This window comes from Dryobates pubescens, chromosome 5, assembly GCF_014839835.1.
Source record: "Dryobates pubescens isolate bDryPub1 chromosome 5, bDryPub1.pri, whole genome shotgun sequence".
Lineage (NCBI taxonomy): Eukaryota > Metazoa > Chordata > Aves > Piciformes > Picidae > Dryobates > Dryobates pubescens.
In genome coordinates, this window is record NC_071616.1 from 16,913,063 (window position 1) to 16,930,404 (window position 17,342).

Consider the following 17,342-nt stretch of genomic DNA (forward strand, 5'->3'; position numbering starts at 1 on the left):
TAAAGGGGCTTATAAGAAAGATGGGGACAGACAGCAGGGCCTGTTGTGACAGGATAAAGGATGATGGGTTTAAAGTAGAAAAGGGGACATTTGGACTGGATATAGGCAAGAAATGTTTTACACTGAGGGTGGTGAGACATTGGCCCAGGTTGCCTAGAGAGGTGGTAGAAACCCCAACTCTGAAAAAGGCAAATTAGCCTTTTTTAACCTCTTCCCCTTGCAGATGTTCTACTGACTGAGGGGCAGGTTGGACTAAATGACCTTGAAAGGTCCTTTCCAACACAGACCATTCAATGTTTCTGTGTCTAAAGCTTGGTTGTTGAGTCTTCTAAGTCCCATTCTCATTAGCCTACAAAAAAAAGTTTTTATTTTTATAAATCAAACAAGTGAAACCTCTGAAATTAAATTCAAAATGTCAATTTTTTAGTGCACTAGTACAAATGTTTTTCTGGACACACATGTACAGAATAGAATAGAATTAACCAGGTTGGAAAAGACCTTTGAGATCATCGAGTCCAACATATCATCCAACACTATCAACTAAACCATGGCACCAAGCGCTTCATCCAGTCTCTTCCTAAACACTACCAGTGATGGTGACTCCACCACCTCCCTGGGCAGCCCATTCCCTGGTGCAGCTTGAGACTGTGTCCTCTTGTTCTGGTGCTGGCCGCCTGGGAGAAGAGACCAACCTCCATCTGGCTACAACCTCGAAATAAAAACTCATGGGCCAGATGCACTTTTGCTACTGCAAAGTGAAGTCACAGCATTGCAGAGGTAGAAGTTGGTGGTGATGTACCTGGAGCTTGTGCACGTGTCCAGGGAACCACGAACACCAAGGTCATCGTCTGCACGTGCAGGGAGAGACTGAAATTTTACAAAATCCATTAATTCGCTTATTAATGGAGATTTTAAGAAATGCAGGGATTTTTTTCTTATTCCAGTGACTATACAAAAAGACAAGGCTGAGATGTGCTACCTGTAAAGTTTTGGAGGGAATAGGAGGCAGAAATAATCAGCTTATTTCACTAGGTACTGATAGGAGTTCCCAGTGTTTAATACGTCAGCTTCAAACAGAAAACGTCCCGATTATCTTACTTCCTTAGGAATCCAGTGCACCAAAGGTTGCATTTAACAAAAACACTTTAATTGAATTCCAGTTCCCATCCATACAGAGCTTTGTACCAATAATTTAGTAAGTTGTTGCAAATTATTAAATACAAAATGTCTGCCATCGTAACTACGCTTTGCAGAAGGACCTCGACAGGCTGGACAGATGGGCAGAGTCTGACGGCATGAGATTTAACACATCTAAGTGCCAGGTTCTGCACATTGGCCACAGCAGCCCCATGCAGTGCTACAGGCTGGGGTCAGAGTGGCTGGAGAGCGGCCAGGCAGAGAGGGACTTGGGGGTACTGGTTGATGGTAGGCTGAACATGAGCCTGCAGTGTGCCCAGGTGGCCAAGAGGGCCAATGGCATCCTGGCCAGCGTCAGGAACAGTGTGGCCAGCAGGAGCAGGGAAGTCATTGTGCCCCTGTACACTGCGCTGGTTAGGCTACACCTTGAGTACTGTGTCCAGTTCTGGGCCCCTCAGTTTAGGAAGGATGTTGACTTGCTGGAGCATGTCCAGAGAAGGGCAACAAAGTTGGTGAGGGGTTTGGAACACAAGCCCTATGAGGAGAGACTGAGGGAGCTGGGGTTGGGGTTGCTTAACCTGGAGAAGAGGAGGCTCGGGGGTGACCTTATTGCTCTCTACAACTACCCTAGGGGAGGCTGTAGACAGGCAGAGGTTGGTCTCTTCTCCCAGGCAGCCAGTACCAGAACAAGAGGACACAGTCTCAAGCTGCACCAGGGGAGGTTTAGGCTGGATGTTAGGAAGAAGTTCTATACAGAGAGAGTGATTGCCCATTGGAATGGGCTGCCCGGGGAGGTGGTGGAGTCACCATCATTGGAGGTGTTCAGGAGGAGACTTGATAGGGTGCTTGGTGCCATTGTTTAGTTGATTAGGTGGTGTTGGATGATAGGTTGGACACGATGATCTTGAAGGTCTCTTCCAACCTGGTTTATTTTATTCTATTCTATTCTATTCTAAAAAGTGAAAACTCTGATTGAATTCTTTATTAAATGCATATAGATGTGACCTGGGCTTTTGGCTAACAAAGTTTTGCCAAACTTGCAAGAGAGGCTAAATTTTCAGTCAAAACCTGTCATTTTTTAAAATGGTTGCCACCAAATGAGAAGCCAAAAAATCTGTAATTGCAAAACAAGATTCAAACACTTAATTTCTCTTTCCTGAGTTGTTCCTGCAAGCTCCTAAAAAAAACCTGCAGCTAAAATATTCCTGGTTAAAGGACGTTTATACTGCCTGCATCCTCAGAGCATTCTTTCACTTGGGTTACACTAACAAGTCTAGAAGGCAGCTTTTATTCAAGCTCGGTGGTTTAGTCCTTCTTGAAATGGGCCTGGTGGTGGTAGCCCTGGAAGAAGTTCTGAAGGCTTTTCCATTGTTGTGTTGGCTGCAAATGTTTTCTTCATGAACTGATTTCTGTGTACTGAGGGTCTTCCAGAAGCAGGGTATTACTACTCTGAATGCTTTCTGCTAGGTGACCCGGCCTTCTTCTCCAAAAGATAATCCCTACCTAGCCCAAGCCCATCATTCCCATTGCTGGTAACAGAATCAGCAAAAAAACCTCCCCATCTCCAGCTTTCATTTCCCAAAGCTACAGTCTTGATGTTCTTCAAGAACACAACACATTTCTGTTTGTTCTTTAGCATCTTGTATACTTGTAGGAGCTTACTGCTCTGTGCATGCAAAGTGCGTTCCCCAGGCAAGCTTAGCAGCCTGGCTTTTCCCACCACTTTTCATGGGAAGCTACTGGCAATGCCAACTTTACTGACTAACAGGTGAACCATGCTTGGTGCTGGATCCTGACCCTGCACTGCTCGATGAGCAGAGGTGTCCTCTGTCCCACATAGCTGTCTTTAAGCATTAGATTGAAAGCTTTTGCTTAAGCCTTATTTCATAAAACTTGACTCATATGTTTGAGACTTTTTATCAAGAGGACAGGATTGCTTTCATCTTGCTTGAACTCTAATGATACACTCGAGTCTTTCCTGGGAAAGACATGGAGAATTGGTGAATGATTGAGATGTTTGCCTAAAATGCTGCTTTTCATCCAAAAGATTTACAGGAAGATTGTTTTACCTTTTTTCACCTTATTTCCCTGCAAGAAATTAAAAGAGACTTGTAAAGTTGTTTATAACTGAAAGTTCATGGTGTTTAAAGGCTTTAGTCAAAACTTGGGGATGTTGTGTAGTAGGGTTTGTGGCCTGGGGATCTCACATGATCCTACTGGCCTTTCCTGAGCAGAAATCACCCCTGCAAGCTCCATCACATCTTTCATTTCCCTATTTGTGCACCACATCTTAGTGACAGGACAAGAGGAAACAACCTCAAATTGTCCCAGGGGATGTTTAGGCTAGACATTAAGAAAAATTTCTTCACCAAGAAAGCCCTGGAACAGGCTGCCAAGGCAGTGGTGGTGTCATCATCCCTGGAGGGATTTGCGAGATATGTAAATGTGGTGCATAGGGATATGGTTTACTGGTGTCCTGCCAATGCCAGGTTAACATTTGGGCTTGATGATCTTGAAGGTCTCTTCCAGCCAAAATGATTCTATGGTCTTTCTAGTAACAAGAAAGAAGAGAGCATAACCAGAGCCCTTGAGGCTGAGAACTGCCAGACAGGTTGTGTGTGTCCCACCTTTCCCTTGGGGGACATGAGCTAGTGGTTGAGCTGGCATGGTAGCAAAACCAATGGAGCAGTATTTATGCCTGTGAAAGCCTTTTCAGCAGACATAGTATGATTTTGGAACATTGTATTAATGAATTGAGTGACAGATCTTGCCTTGCAGTATTTCACACCAAATATGAAATTTTTGACCTGTTGAACTGAGGTTTAGACATTGGGAGCATCCACCATGGTGGCATGCATTAGTGAGCCCAGCAATAGATACTGGTAGTTTGCCTGATTTGCTACAGAAGAGGCTCCACATCACCTTTCCACCTCACCTTTCTTCAGAAGCTTATAGGATACTTTGCAGACACAGATTTGGGCTGAAACAGTCTCACCTGCTTTCAGCTGGGAATCTTCAGACTTTTTTTCATTCCATTGATTTTTCATGACCCCTTCCTACAATCTTGATGCTGAAGCTCTGTGTCACCCTGAGCTTGTCTTGCTCTGTCTTCAGACACCTGAGAGATGGTTTCTTTTTCCTTAGTGTTAACTGAACTGCCTTGCTTCTTGCCCTCCAGCTACCTCCTGCAGGCATAGATCTCAAAATGCTTTACAAAGGAGATAAAAATCATTGGTCCTGTTTTGCAGATACCTGGAGCAATACCAGTGGAGTGCCTTGGCCCAGACCATCCAGTATGTCCAATGTCTGTGGCAGGAGGAATTTGGAACCTCATGTTCCCAAGTCTGTATCCCAGTCTTCTCCTCCCCATGCTTCCCATTTTTAATAGATTAAAAATTCCTGTTCTGACTACACAACTCTCTCTTTGGACTTCGCTTATCTACAGAAATAGGCTGACTGAGCTGCAGTTGTTTTGGGAAGGTGAAAAGGAAGCATAACCAAGGAGAGGAGCCCTTGCTAGAGTGTGCTCCGCCAGCACTCATCTCTTTCTGTAGAGACAGTAGATTTTGTTTCCTTGGTCTCTGTTTATCCAAGAGTTATATGAAGAACCTGATAAGCAAGTTCCATGTGGATATCCGCTCTCCAGACCCTGATGGGCAAAACAAGCCACCTGGGGAGTTTGGCTGTGCTAGAGGGTATGGCCAGTGCTGAGGAGCAAATCACATGGGTAGCTTGATGAAATAGTTGGATAGCTTGTCATCTTTTTTGGTTTAAACCTGGAAACTTTAGGGCTAAATGGAAGTGTGTGTACCTGCGGTGGGATTAGAAAATACCTACTTTGTGGTGGTTTAGTCTCACAGCAGGATGGTGAATTCTTGGAGAGGAGCTTTGATCATAGCCACAGCTGTTTCTGTCTTTGGATAAGGTGTAACTGAGCTGGTTGTGTGCTTTACATGGCATCTTTTCAGGATGGCTTCCTGAAAGGGACATCTTCCAAACAGGCAGAATCAGAGCTGCACCCAGTGCACCTGGGTGGGAAGAGCCACAGTTGCAGAATAGGTGTTTCCTGGGCAAAATCCCACCTTGGCTGCAGCATCTGGCTGAGTTGAGCAGGTGGCTCCATGAGGACCGTGTGCCTCTGGGAATCATAGAGGTATCCAGCTTTTTGGCTTGCAGCCATCCCAGCAGTGGGTGCTTCACCTGTATCCTCCACTCCTTCCTGCTTGCTAGCACCCATTTTCCCTGCTCTGGACCCTGGTGGGCAGCTCTCCCTGCCAGGACCATGGGTGCTGCAATACTCACCCACTCTTCAGACACTAAACACCTCCCCCCAGGAAAGCTCTGCTAATGCTGTCCATCATGAATATCTCTAATCCAGTCTTTATTCAATGCCTTGATGAATTTAAGGCTGCACCCTTGCTGGCATCTCCTCCAGCAGAAAGTATCCCATTAGAGGCGTGACTCCCTGGCTCGGCATACCATGACCTGCTGGGCCATTGCTCATCAGGGCTTCTGGACCAAATTCAATACTGGAAGTTTTCATGGTGCTTGTAAGAAGAAGCTGACTCTTTGGTGTTGGGTGGCTGGCAAGGAGACAGGCTGGCTAATGCCTGCACTTCCTCATTGCAATTCAATGCAAAGAAATTATTAGGAAGGTATTAACCATATAATGTTTTGGCAGGGTGCTGGGTGACAGTCATCATTGCTGCTGCTACAGTATGTTTAAAAAGAGGGAAAAAAATTAAGGAAAAAAAAAAAAAGGACAATAAAGTAGGCTCTTTTTTGTTGGAAAAGAAGATTTCATGTTATCTGTGTTTGCAGGCTTTCTGGCTCATATGCTGGAGGAATCCTTGCTGCGGGGGTGTTTTCATTTTCTCGTCTAACATGGCAGTGGTCCATCGTGGCGGAGGTTTTTAGCTTAAACAATCTGTTTGTGGGGCTGCTGATGGCTCTCACCGTGCATTTTGAGGAGGCACCCACTGCAAAAGAGAGATCAAAGGTAAAACATCTGAAGCAAAGTGAATAGTTATTTTATTTTTTTCAGTTAGTTATCGTGCATCTGTTTAATTTTCTCTTCATTTAGTGCTGACTTCGTTTTGTTTAAATAAAAGTGAAATCTGGGGACTGGGCTCAGCACCTGTGGTGGGTGCTGTCCATCCCTGCCCTACCTGGATGTTCAAAAGTGCCAAACATTGATAAACCTGTCCACTTGGCCTAAGGGTTGAGTTGGGACCTATTGGATGGGTTTGGGGTTGGTTTGTTTAGTCCTCAGGGGGTGGAAACAGGAAAACCAAAATAATTTTCCTATGAATCTTTTAGTACTAAGTTTGGTTTCCTGCATAAAAGGCTCAAACTAGGGTGTGGGTGTGCAAATTTGTATTTTCAGAATTGATCTTTTTCCTTGGGGTGAATAGATCTATTTTACAGAAAACTTCAACTGATCATAACCCCAGGTTTCTTTGGGGAAAACAAAAATGCAGAACCCCAACAACAAAAGAAAAACAATACAGAAGCAACCAAATTTTCAGTCAGTTCTTCTTTCGAAATTAAATGTGCCCCTGAAATAATGGCATTGTTGAATGCAGAGACTTTACATTTCATGCTATATTCTCTACTTTATAAGCAGAATAGGCAGCCAAATGATGTTTTTCCTCTGCAGCCTTGTTCTTTCTACGTCTGTTTGCCTGAACATCTGATCTCTTCTCCTCTCACAGACTTGCCTGCTGTGACTCCTGTAAATTGTGTGAATAAAGGGATTTTTGTCAGGCTAGGCTAGAATTTCAGGAATCTGCAGTGGTAGTTTACTCAGCTTCATGAGTTCTCAAATAACATGTTTTATCAGTGGTTAGAGAGACCTTCTTTCACCATTGGATTTTTTTTTTTTCTGATGAGTGCTGTCCCAAGACCCCTACAATTTGAACTCCATGAAGATGGAGTTGGGCATTTTCCAACCTTGTTTCCTGTGCCCAGTTTCCAATGGGATTTTCAGAAGCCTTGAAGGAGCCTGTTTCAATGTTTGTGAGGTGTCTGGCATCCCATGCGTTGAAGCCAGGATGCTAACAGCAAGCTCACAGCACTTGTCATAAATCAGATGGCCATGCAGACGTCTTCAGAGGTGTGCTTGGAGTTCATCAGTGTACTTGAAAAGTTACTGAGATTGTTCTGAGTCTCATGGGGCAGCTCTGATGTCCACAAATAGTTTTCAAAAGTTACGGAAGGTGTTTCCATTGCAAGCCAGCATCCAACTTTGAATGGTGGCTAGTCAGTTAAAAACTAGCCTGTGATCCTATCACCATGTCAAGCCAAGTGTTTGCAACTCACAGCCAGTCTCACTAGTGCCTGAAATATACAGAGGCAATGCTCTGATGACAGCTGAAATTGCTGTCCTCCTTGGGGATGCCTGGAGAGGTGAGGATGGGTTATGTGCCCCTGCCCAACAATGTCTGTGAGACTCTGATGGCTTTTTTCTACTGAGGGGCTGCCCTAGGGCTTCAGGTTCTAACATGGATCAAGAGGCCAGTGGTGATGGAGGAGGAGGAAAATTCAGAGGTATATGTAGCAATGACCCAAGGTTTCTATATAGAATTGCTGTTATAGCCTTGTCCTGGGCCGATGGTGTTGGGTCAGAGAGAGTATGGGGCAGAAAGAAGTTTTTATTAGCATCAACCAGAGTTGGTGACAATAAGGAACCTGTGAATAATCCTCAAGGAGTACCAGAAATGCCTTGCACCAGGCTGCATAGTCTGGGTATGCTACCTGTTTTATCAGAAAACTCTTTCAAAGGTGCTTGAAAATGAGCTTTTAGACTAATGAGGAATATCACATTTAATTCCCTTTGCTTAGGAACTTCACATAGCCCTGAGTTTATCCCTCTCTACCTGAAGAAGAGTTAAAAATCATTCCTGGTATGTAAATTGAGGTCTCTGTGCAAAATGGCATTATTATGAAGGGGGCCTATGAGAAAGCTAGGGAGGGACTTTTTTCAAGAGCTTGTAGTGATAGAATGAGAGGAATGGATTGAATCTGGAAGAGGGGAGATCTAGACTGGATATTAGGAAGGAATTATTTACAGTGAGGGTGGTGAGACACTGGAACAGGTTACCTAGGGAAGCTGTGGATACCCCCTCCCAGGAGGTGTTCAAGGTCAGGCTGGATGGGACCTTGAGCACCGTGGTCTAGTGGGAGGTGTCCCCACCCATGGCAGGGAGGTTGGAAATAGATGATCTTAAAGGTCCTTTCAAACTCAAATCATTCTATGAATCTGATTTTAAGGTCTGGCTTCTGAAAACTTTGCATCATTCAGAGCTGACTACTGGGCAGTCTCCTGTGTAGCAGAGGTTCAAGAACTGGTTCACATCCCATCATTATCTCTGTGTGTGATTATGACATATATGGAGATGTACCAGTTGTGCTGGACACTTTTAAAATAGGACTTTCTGTTAAACAAATGAAATCTCCCTGAAAATAATCAAAAGCAGCCTGTGTTTTCTGTGTTACAATGACCAGTGCTGACCCATCTATTTGCCTTTCTCCAGTAAGTGTGGGGCTGCACTGGAGCTCTTTTGCAAACTGTAGAGTAATTGTGAATGTATTGTTTGTTTGTTTGTTTTTTCTCCTTTCAGATCTCTAAACTTGGTGCCTTTTGCTGTGGGCTCAGCTTCTGCAACCAGCACACGATAGTGCTTTATGTTGCTTGTATTGTGCCTTGGGTTCTCTCCAGGCTCTTCAGGAAGAGGGTATGTATTTTCCTGACCTGCATCTCTTGGTTTGGTAAGACAGTGAGTAATTCTTCTTTCAAAGCACTTGAGCCACTTCTCTGTGGATGTACAAACATCCAGTGGTCTGTCTAAAATAGTTGGTCATGCCCCACTGCAGTCCACTGATAATTAAAGCTAAAAACTGCTCAGCATGCAGGAAATCAGAGCACATTCAATGACCCACCAAATATGAAAGCAGATTAGTGTCTGTTGGTGAGAAGTCACAGGTGTGTGCTCCTTCTTCTGGCTGATGGCACTGGCTTTCTCATGCCATCAACTTAGCTTGGGGGTGAGTTTCTGTATGTTTGTTCCCTGCTGTTGGTAGTTGAAGTTGCAGCCTGAATGGGCAGTACAGCAAGAATCATGGAGAGGCTTGTCTTTATGGGGAAGTCCCCTTCAGCATCTCCTTGAGATGTTGTAAGCTTGGTGGCCTCCAGCTCTGATGCAGCCAGGATTCTTGAGTCCTACAAGGGATCAGCTCTCAGGTGAAGAGCATTCTGCATGTGCCAGCTGGAAAAGACCAAAGGAAGGCTGGCCTTTGGTGAAGCAGCAAGCCCCTCATCCAGTCAAATATGTCCTTTTCATCTCCTACCAGAGATCTTACTCTCAGGATGTCTTTCTTTCCACACCTCTTTATTAAATTCACTCATTTTGTAAGAGGTGAAAACAACTTTTTGCATTCCTGGCTTATAAAGATGATGTGCATCCATCTGGATGAGGCTCTTGTATGGCATCCAGGGGCCCTGCAATGCTCTTGTCTTCCATAGGCGGTCATTGCATGAAGCTGGACATAGACATGTTGTAGAAATTCCTCTGCATCCCCAGAACAGCTGCACATCTCAGTGCTGCAAATGGTCTGGTCACTTTGTAAGTGGCTCTGAGAAGCCTCCATCTACTCCTCCTTTCTCTCTTTTGCCCATCTGAAGGTGACAGTTGGGCAGTTTTTTGGTGAACCAGTCCTGTCTGTATTTGACCACCCTTAACCTAATAAATCTGATGTGATTCTGGGTAATGGCACATGGTATGACTAAGCCTGGACTGAAGCACGTGAGGTGCAGGAGATGAGATGCAGCTTGGACAAGATTGGTCCAAAATCTGTTCAGCATCTCCCACAAACCATTTTCTGACTATATCTTTCCTTTAACACAATGAAGACTTACTTCTGCAATATATTTGTGTGCCTTAAGTAAAGCTTTTTTCTTTTTTAACCAAGGAGGCCCAGAGAGACCTTGTGTCATTTCCAGCAAGGACAATCCTGTGCCAGCATAACTTTCTTAGCCTAGTGGTGCTTGCTGCAGAAGACCACCGAATAAGAAGGACATTTGATGGAAAACAGTGCCTTTTTAAGTAAAAAAGAGCCATCTTTCTTCTGAAGTGACTGTGGCCACCACCATTCCCAAGCTACTGTTTCTGCTCTGCAGATCATCACTCTGAGTGGTGCCTCTTCCCCGTAACCCCAAGTGCTTTGATTGACAGGGCAGGGGCTAACGATAAAGCAAGCGTGCAATATTCTAGGGTGGGATTTTCCAAAGCACTTAAAGGAGTTAGGCACAGAAGGCCCTTTGAAAGTCTTGTCTTCCTGACCCCTTAGGCAGTCTTGAAAATCCCACCCCAAAAGTTGGCCTATCCAATTGAGCCAGCGCAATCACGATGAAGTAGATGGCAAAACTGCCTCCTGATGATGGTGATGATGTGTCTAGTTGCACTGGAGCAGCATTTTATTATTTATTTATTTTATTTTGCCAGATGGAATACCAGCCAACTCTTAATCGCTGCAAAGTGGGTTATCTCAGCCTTGCAGTGCTTCAGCCATCTATGCATGTCATGCCATGATTTAAATGTGAAAGATGCAATGAGTATGATACTCATGAGTCCTAGCTAATATTATTTGCTTCACTTAAATTTCACCCTGCCATGCAAAGGAGATCAGTTTGATGCAGTTTCCTAGTAATCCACAAAATCGTGAGGTTTAACATAGCATTTTGTAGGGACTTACTATAAATTGAGAGATCAGCTCTGTGTAAATATATTTGATGTTTGGGGTTGGTTTTTTTTCCTTCTTTATCTGTTCTTGAAGTTCCAGCGTGATTAAACTAAAATAAACGTTGTTATGCAATATGACACATTTTGGTGCAGGAATTGTCCCCAGGCCATTTGCTGAAGTTGGGTTTATGCTTCTTGGCTGGTTTGCTGCCTTATCTCTATCTTCCGGCTTCGTCCTACCTCAATCGAGCCCGATGGACATGGGGAGACCAGACGACTTTTCAAGGATTTTTGACCCACTTTCTCAGGGAAGAATATGGGACATTCAATCTGGTAAATAAGGGTCATTTTCTAAATTACTTTCTTTTTAACTTATGCAACAGCAGAACCTTTCTATATGTGAGGATTAATGGCTTAGAAATTGGAAGATGTTTTCTTTAAAAAATGATTTCTGATTTTTGACCTTCTGATCTGTCAGGTTGTCTGGGAATGAATCACATGGCTGGGAAAGCACAGAAATAATTCTCTTTGCCTTTATAGGGTGAGCACTATTATTTACTGGGAGCTGTACAAGTGTCTCATATTTGTAAGATCCCAAGGAGGATGATGGTGACATTGATTTTGTGGTGTTCTTGTTATAAGACAAATTATTATTTTTTTTCCAAGTAATCTACTGTAAAAGGTCACAAGCAGTTTTCATTGCTGTACCTTTAAAAAAGATTCTTCTTAACTTACTTCTTACTAATACTGAATTTATATCAGTGGTAGATTTGAGGGGTCTCAGAGACCTCTGGTGTGAGTTATTGAGAGATCTGTGCTCTTGCTAAGGGAGGGAAGTATTGCATAGAATAGTTTTGATTGGAAGAGACCTTTAAGATCATCAAGTCAAACTGTTATTCCAGCACTGCCGTGTCCCTCAGCACCACATTGACATGTCTTCTAAATTTGTCCAAGGATTGTGACTCCACCACTTCCCTGAGCGGCCTGTTGCAGGACTTGATAACCCGTTCAGCAAAGAAATTTCTGCAACGTTCAACCCAAACCTCTGCCTTGGGTTGCTTGCACAGCATAGGGTTTGCATCTGCTCTGGTCAACCAAGGGAGGCCAGCGCTAAGCACTCCTTCAATCCTTCCCGCTTCAGAGATTTCAGGTGGCTGGGAAGTGGCACCACTGGGAGGAAAAAGAGAAAGAGGCATGGTTTACACATTGTGTCACTCCTTAGAGTCCTGAAGCCCCTGCATCCAGCCACAGAACATAGTGACCACTGTTGCTGTTCTATTACAGCCTTCTGGAAGAGCCTTGGCTGTAGGATGTGAGGCAAAAGATTTGATAATTCCTGTTACTGCCACATACTCTTTCCAAAATCCTACAGAGAGAAGGTTGACCCTCTGATGGACTCCTGAGATTTCCCCTGTTGTCCTATTCCCAGCCATCTCCTGAGAATGTGACTCCATTGGGCAGAGCAATACCAAGGCATGCAAATCCTTTAACTCCTTTCTCCATCAAATGTGATGAATTCAAGTTGATGTTCAGGAGGCTTAGGGATGGACTGCATGTAATCCTACACCACAAATCACATTTAGGATGAACTTGTCTGAAGCAGGAGCAATAAACGCAGCAAAATCCAAGCGTTTGGTCCTGATGCCAGTTGGATTAATGCCAGAGCCCTGTCTGGATGGGACGGGCAGCCCTTGCATCCTATGGCTCTGTTTTAAGACTAGGCAGAGTAAAAAAAAAACAACAACACCGAAAAAAGAACCTAGAGAATTCCACCTATAAGCCAGGGATCAGAAATACCACCTCCTGTGAGGGATATGTTTTGGGTCAGAAGCCATCAGCTGCCAGCAAGGTGAAGCTTTGGAAGAAGCAGAGAGGTAGCAGTGGTGCTTCAGGAGCTGTGGGCTGGCTCACCATCCTCTAATGCTTTCATTGTTTAGTTAAATCTTGAATGCAATTAACTGTCCCATTTTTATTGAGATTCAATATTCCTTTCAGACCTCCTGGGTCTGTTTGGCTTATCTCTTATCTGGTAGCTACCACTTTCCCAACAAAAACCTATGAAGGTAATTTCTTACCTGTACTGAGCCTGTCTTCTTTCCCAGACTTTCCCATGGATTGCAAGTCCCTGCAATAAAAATTCTTCTGTATCTCATATAAATCTCATACAGCTTTGCCTCAGTCAGGGCAGAGGGGAAAAGGGTGAGTCTGGTAAGCAAGCAGGAATTGAGGCCCATGTGCTCATCTCAGGCTGTGGGGAGATTTCCTAGAAAATAATTGTGCATATATAGAATGAGAGGAAACATCCTCATGTTGTGCCAGTGGACATTTAGGTTGGATATTAGGAAAAATTTCTTCACTGTAAGAGTTGTCAAGCCCTTGAACAGGTTGCCCAGGGAAGTGGTGAAGTCACCATCCCTGGACCTATTTAAAAGCTGTGTAGATGTGGTGCTGAGACATGTGGTTTAGAGATGGACTTCACAGTTCTGGGTTAACAGTTGAACTCAATGATCTTTTCCAACCTAAATGATTCAATGACATGGCAGAGATCATAGCTAAATCTTATGACATGCTTGAGTCACAGGGCAATAGGTTGGTAGCACCTTGAAAAAATACTTACCCAGGTGGTAAACCCTGCACAGAGGCATAATGTAAAACAAGAACATGGGAGGACATCTTGCAGTGAAAGCTTTAGTAGAAATTGCTGTTTTTTTGTTGTTTAAGCAATTTCTGTTCCCTGTGACCGCCTTGGAGTAACACCTGAATGGGTTTTGAGGAGCCCTGTGTTCTTAAGGGCTCTGCAGGCAGTAAATGAAAAGACATACTTGTCCCAGTGTTATGACCATTAGAGTGGGTTTCTTATGAATTTTCTTTCTTTTAAATCTAGGCCAAGTCTGAGACAGGATCCAGTATGAAAGAGGTGCTGGTGTGAGTAAAATCTTCACTGTGCCTTTTAGTGGGGAAAATCATGTTGCTGCTGCTGTCTTTTTGACCACAGGTGCTCCTGTCCTGCCTTTCCTCAGCTTGGTCCAGAGCTGACACAGGGACAGCATACCTGTCCATGTTTCTTCCCCATCAAAAGGAAAAATGCTGGACCCCCTCCCCAGTGATTTTTCTTTCGAAATCTTGACATGTAAACCAAGCTCATTCCCATTTCTGGTAGATTTTATCAGAGCAGAATGGGAATAACATACATTGTGCTTATTCCCTGCTTCTCTTGACACTTTTGAGTGCAAGGCTGTGATTTGGGAATGTCACATCCACGCATACATTTCTCCACAGTTTCCAGCTGGCACAGATGAAGTCAGAGCTCTCCCTTCCCGTCCTTGCCCTGGCACTCATGGCCTGCCTGAGCACAGTGCTGCCGTAAGTTGGAGAAGATTTGCTCCTATGTGCACATTTTAGAATGCAGCTTTCTCTGCCTTCTGCTTGCTGTTCAAAAATGTTCAGCAATTGTCTGTGGCTACCTGTTAATTAAGAGCAAAATATTCTTGCTCCTGATAACCCTGTGGGTTTGTAGATGGCAGGCTTAAAAATCTTGAAATCCTGATGGTTCTGTGCTTTGAAGACAAGTTTCATGTCATGGATTGAGTTGAATCTGCTGCTATTACTCATACCCTGCTGCAGTCATGCCAGCTTCAGAAATGAAAGTGCTAACTGGAGCAAAATATTGTGGGGCTTGAAGTTCAGATTGCAACATGGGAGGCTTCCTGTTCTGGTTGCTGCTTCTGGGTTCTGGCTTCTTGGGTGTTGGTTCTTTTCTGCAAGCATGGTGGCAGAATGAGTGGGAGTCAGATAGCTGCTGGTTTGGGTTTTCTGTTTTATGCTGGGTTTTTCACTGTATTTCCCTGTGCTGCTTCTGCAGATAGGCTAAGGTAATCACGCATTGTATTATTAGATTAATTAGATTATTAGCGATGGGAATTATGCATCATGATTATATTAAACTCTTTTCTTTTTATGTCAACCCTGAGTTTTGTGTGGTTTCCCCTCACTTCTGTCTTGGGAAAATAGAAATAGGTTAACCAGCTGGTTTGGTTTGACCCATTTTGTTCTGGTTTAAACCATTACAATTGCAAAGGCACAAAAAGGCTCAGCAGCTCGTTGTATTTAATACCTTTAGGTTTACAGAGTGGTGGTCATTTGCAAGCACGTAGAACCTTAGTCTCCTATTTGATCATGCCACTCAAGAGCTACTTTGTTTGTTTTAACAGGACAAAACAGGAGAAATCATCTGTGATCTGGCTCTTTGCTGGAATGCTCTGTCTTTATTCCCTTTTCTTTGCATGGAGGGCAAATTTGGATATTACAAAACCTCTGTTTCTGGGCGTGGTAAGTTGCACTCCAAAAATTGCTCTGGCCTGTTTGATTTTGCAAGAAGCCTTAAAACCACCTAATTTGGAGCAGGAGGCTGTTTTGAAGCTGTGTAAGGTGCAGAAATGCAGCTATTTCTCTAGCTGGGGAAACAGAAATAGTCTGTGGGATTTTGTCTCCTAGGTGGAGCGATTCTGGCTGCAGAGCAGTGCTGTGGTGGCCGTGCTGGCAGGGCTGGGGCTGGCTACACTCATCTCAGTTGGAAGTGCTGTGCTGGAGGGCAGTCGAGTTCTGCCATGGCTGGAGTGGCTTTCTGCTCTCACTCTTGTCTCTTCCCAAGTGTGGGCAAATTACAGGTAACAATTCCCATGGAAATGTGTCTTGATGCAGCCTCTTGTGACTGTGGCACTGCTGTCCAGTCAAGGTGATTCTAGAACCCCACCACACACACATCTGCTGGGAGGTTTCTCTTGTTGCCTTGAAGTAGAAAAAGCGTTTTTACACATCCCACCTTTCATCTCCCTCACCGAGCACCAACTTCAGGCTGTAAATGGAGGTGTCACGTAGGCTGAAGGAAGAAAGCTCTGTAGATACATAAACTTGTAATGAAAGAAACTCGTAAATCTGTGCTTTATTTCCTAAGGAGGTTTGCAGAATTAATTTGACTTGAACAGTCACTTTCTCGTTCCCTTGCTTTGCATCATCTTTCCTTGGGACCTGGTGTTTCTCTTATTTCTTTTTCCTTTTTTTAAAGAGTTTTCTCTGCAGTGCAAGGCTTCCTTATCCCATAACCAGACCAAAGACTCTGCAGTGGCTTGGATAGGGATCGGGGTAGAATGCTTAGGTAAAGGTTGACCCACTGGTGAAGTGTAGAACACACAGAACTTCATAAATCCTTTTTGCACACATCTTTTCTCAAGGCTCACGTCTTGTGCCATGTGATGAAGTGTCCCTTTCTTAAGTCTATACTTGGAGTTTGTGCAACATGTGACTGTGTAACAAAAAGGATTTAATCTCAGGTAATGTAAATCTACATCTACCTGATGCTACAAAAACTTGCTTTTTTTAGTGCTTAATTGAAAGATGGGGAGGATTTCAAGTGCTTTGCAGACCCATCGTTGCACTGGCACTTTAGGTCTTTAGTTTTAGCCCAAGAACAAAATCAGAGTTACGGTGAAGATGTTCAGTAAGTGTGTATTTTGGCAAAACTGTAGTGACCTGTGTCTCTGGTGCTGATTTCTGGGGAGACTGAGTCTAAATGCTTCATTTAGGATAGGATAGGATAGGATAGGATAGGATAGGATAGGATAGGATAGGATAGGATAGGATAGGATAGGATAGGATACATAGAATAAACCAGGTTGGAAGAGACCTTCAAGATCATCGCGTCCAACCCATCAACCAATCCAACACCACCTAAACAATTAACCCATGGCACCAAGGACCCCAAATAGAATAGAATAGAATAGAATAGAATAGAATAGAATAGAATAGAATAGAATAGAATAGAATAGAATAGAATAGAATAGACCAGGTTGGAAGAGACTGTCAAGATCATCAAGTCCAACCCATCATCCAACACAACCTAATCAACTAAACCATGGCACCAAGCACCCCATCAAGTCTCCTCCTAAACACCTCCAATGATGGTGACTCCACCATCTCCCCAGGCAGCCCATTCCAATGGGCAATCACTCTCTATGAAGAATTTCTTCTTAACATCCTGTCTAACCCTGCACTGGTGCAGCTTGAGACTGTGTCCTCTTGTTCTGGTGCTGGTTGCCTGGGAGAAGAGACCAGCCCCTGCCTGTCTACAACCTCCCTTGAGGTAGTTGTAGAGAGCAATGAGGTCTCCCCTGAGCCTCCTCTTCTCCAGACTAAGCAACCCCATCTCCCTCAGCCTCTCCTCATAGGGCTTGTATTCCAAACCCCTCACCAACTTTGTTGCCCTTCTTTGGACATGTACAAGCAAGTCAACATCTTTCCTAAACTGACAGGCCCAGAACTGGACACAGGACTCAAGGTTTTCTGTACCTTAGTTTCTCTGTAAGTGGAGATAATGGTTTTCAGAGAGATCTTGCCAGGGTGGGCTTCCCCTATGGATGCCTGTTGCACAAAATTCTTCTGAGGATAGTCAAAGCCATTCAAATGTCA

At 44.0% G+C, this 17,342-nt stretch overlaps 1 protein-coding gene across 1 annotated transcript in view; it reads left to right on the top strand.

Annotated features, from left to right (window-relative positions):
* TMEM260 (transmembrane protein 260) overlaps positions 1 to 17,342 on the top strand; it is a 37,747-nt gene that overhangs the window by 15,040 nt on the left and 5,365 nt on the right. Inside the window, exons 4-10 of the mRNA XM_054161689.1 lie at positions 5,959 to 6,136; positions 8,760 to 8,873; positions 11,031 to 11,210; positions 13,762 to 13,802; positions 14,157 to 14,240; positions 15,089 to 15,206; positions 15,372 to 15,544. Coding sequence (XP_054017664.1) covers positions 5,959 to 6,136; positions 8,760 to 8,873; positions 11,031 to 11,210; positions 13,762 to 13,802; positions 14,157 to 14,240; positions 15,089 to 15,206; positions 15,372 to 15,544 — 888 coding nt within the window. The remainder of the gene's footprint in view (positions 1 to 5,958; positions 6,137 to 8,759; positions 8,874 to 11,030; positions 11,211 to 13,761; positions 13,803 to 14,156; positions 14,241 to 15,088; positions 15,207 to 15,371; positions 15,545 to 17,342) is intronic.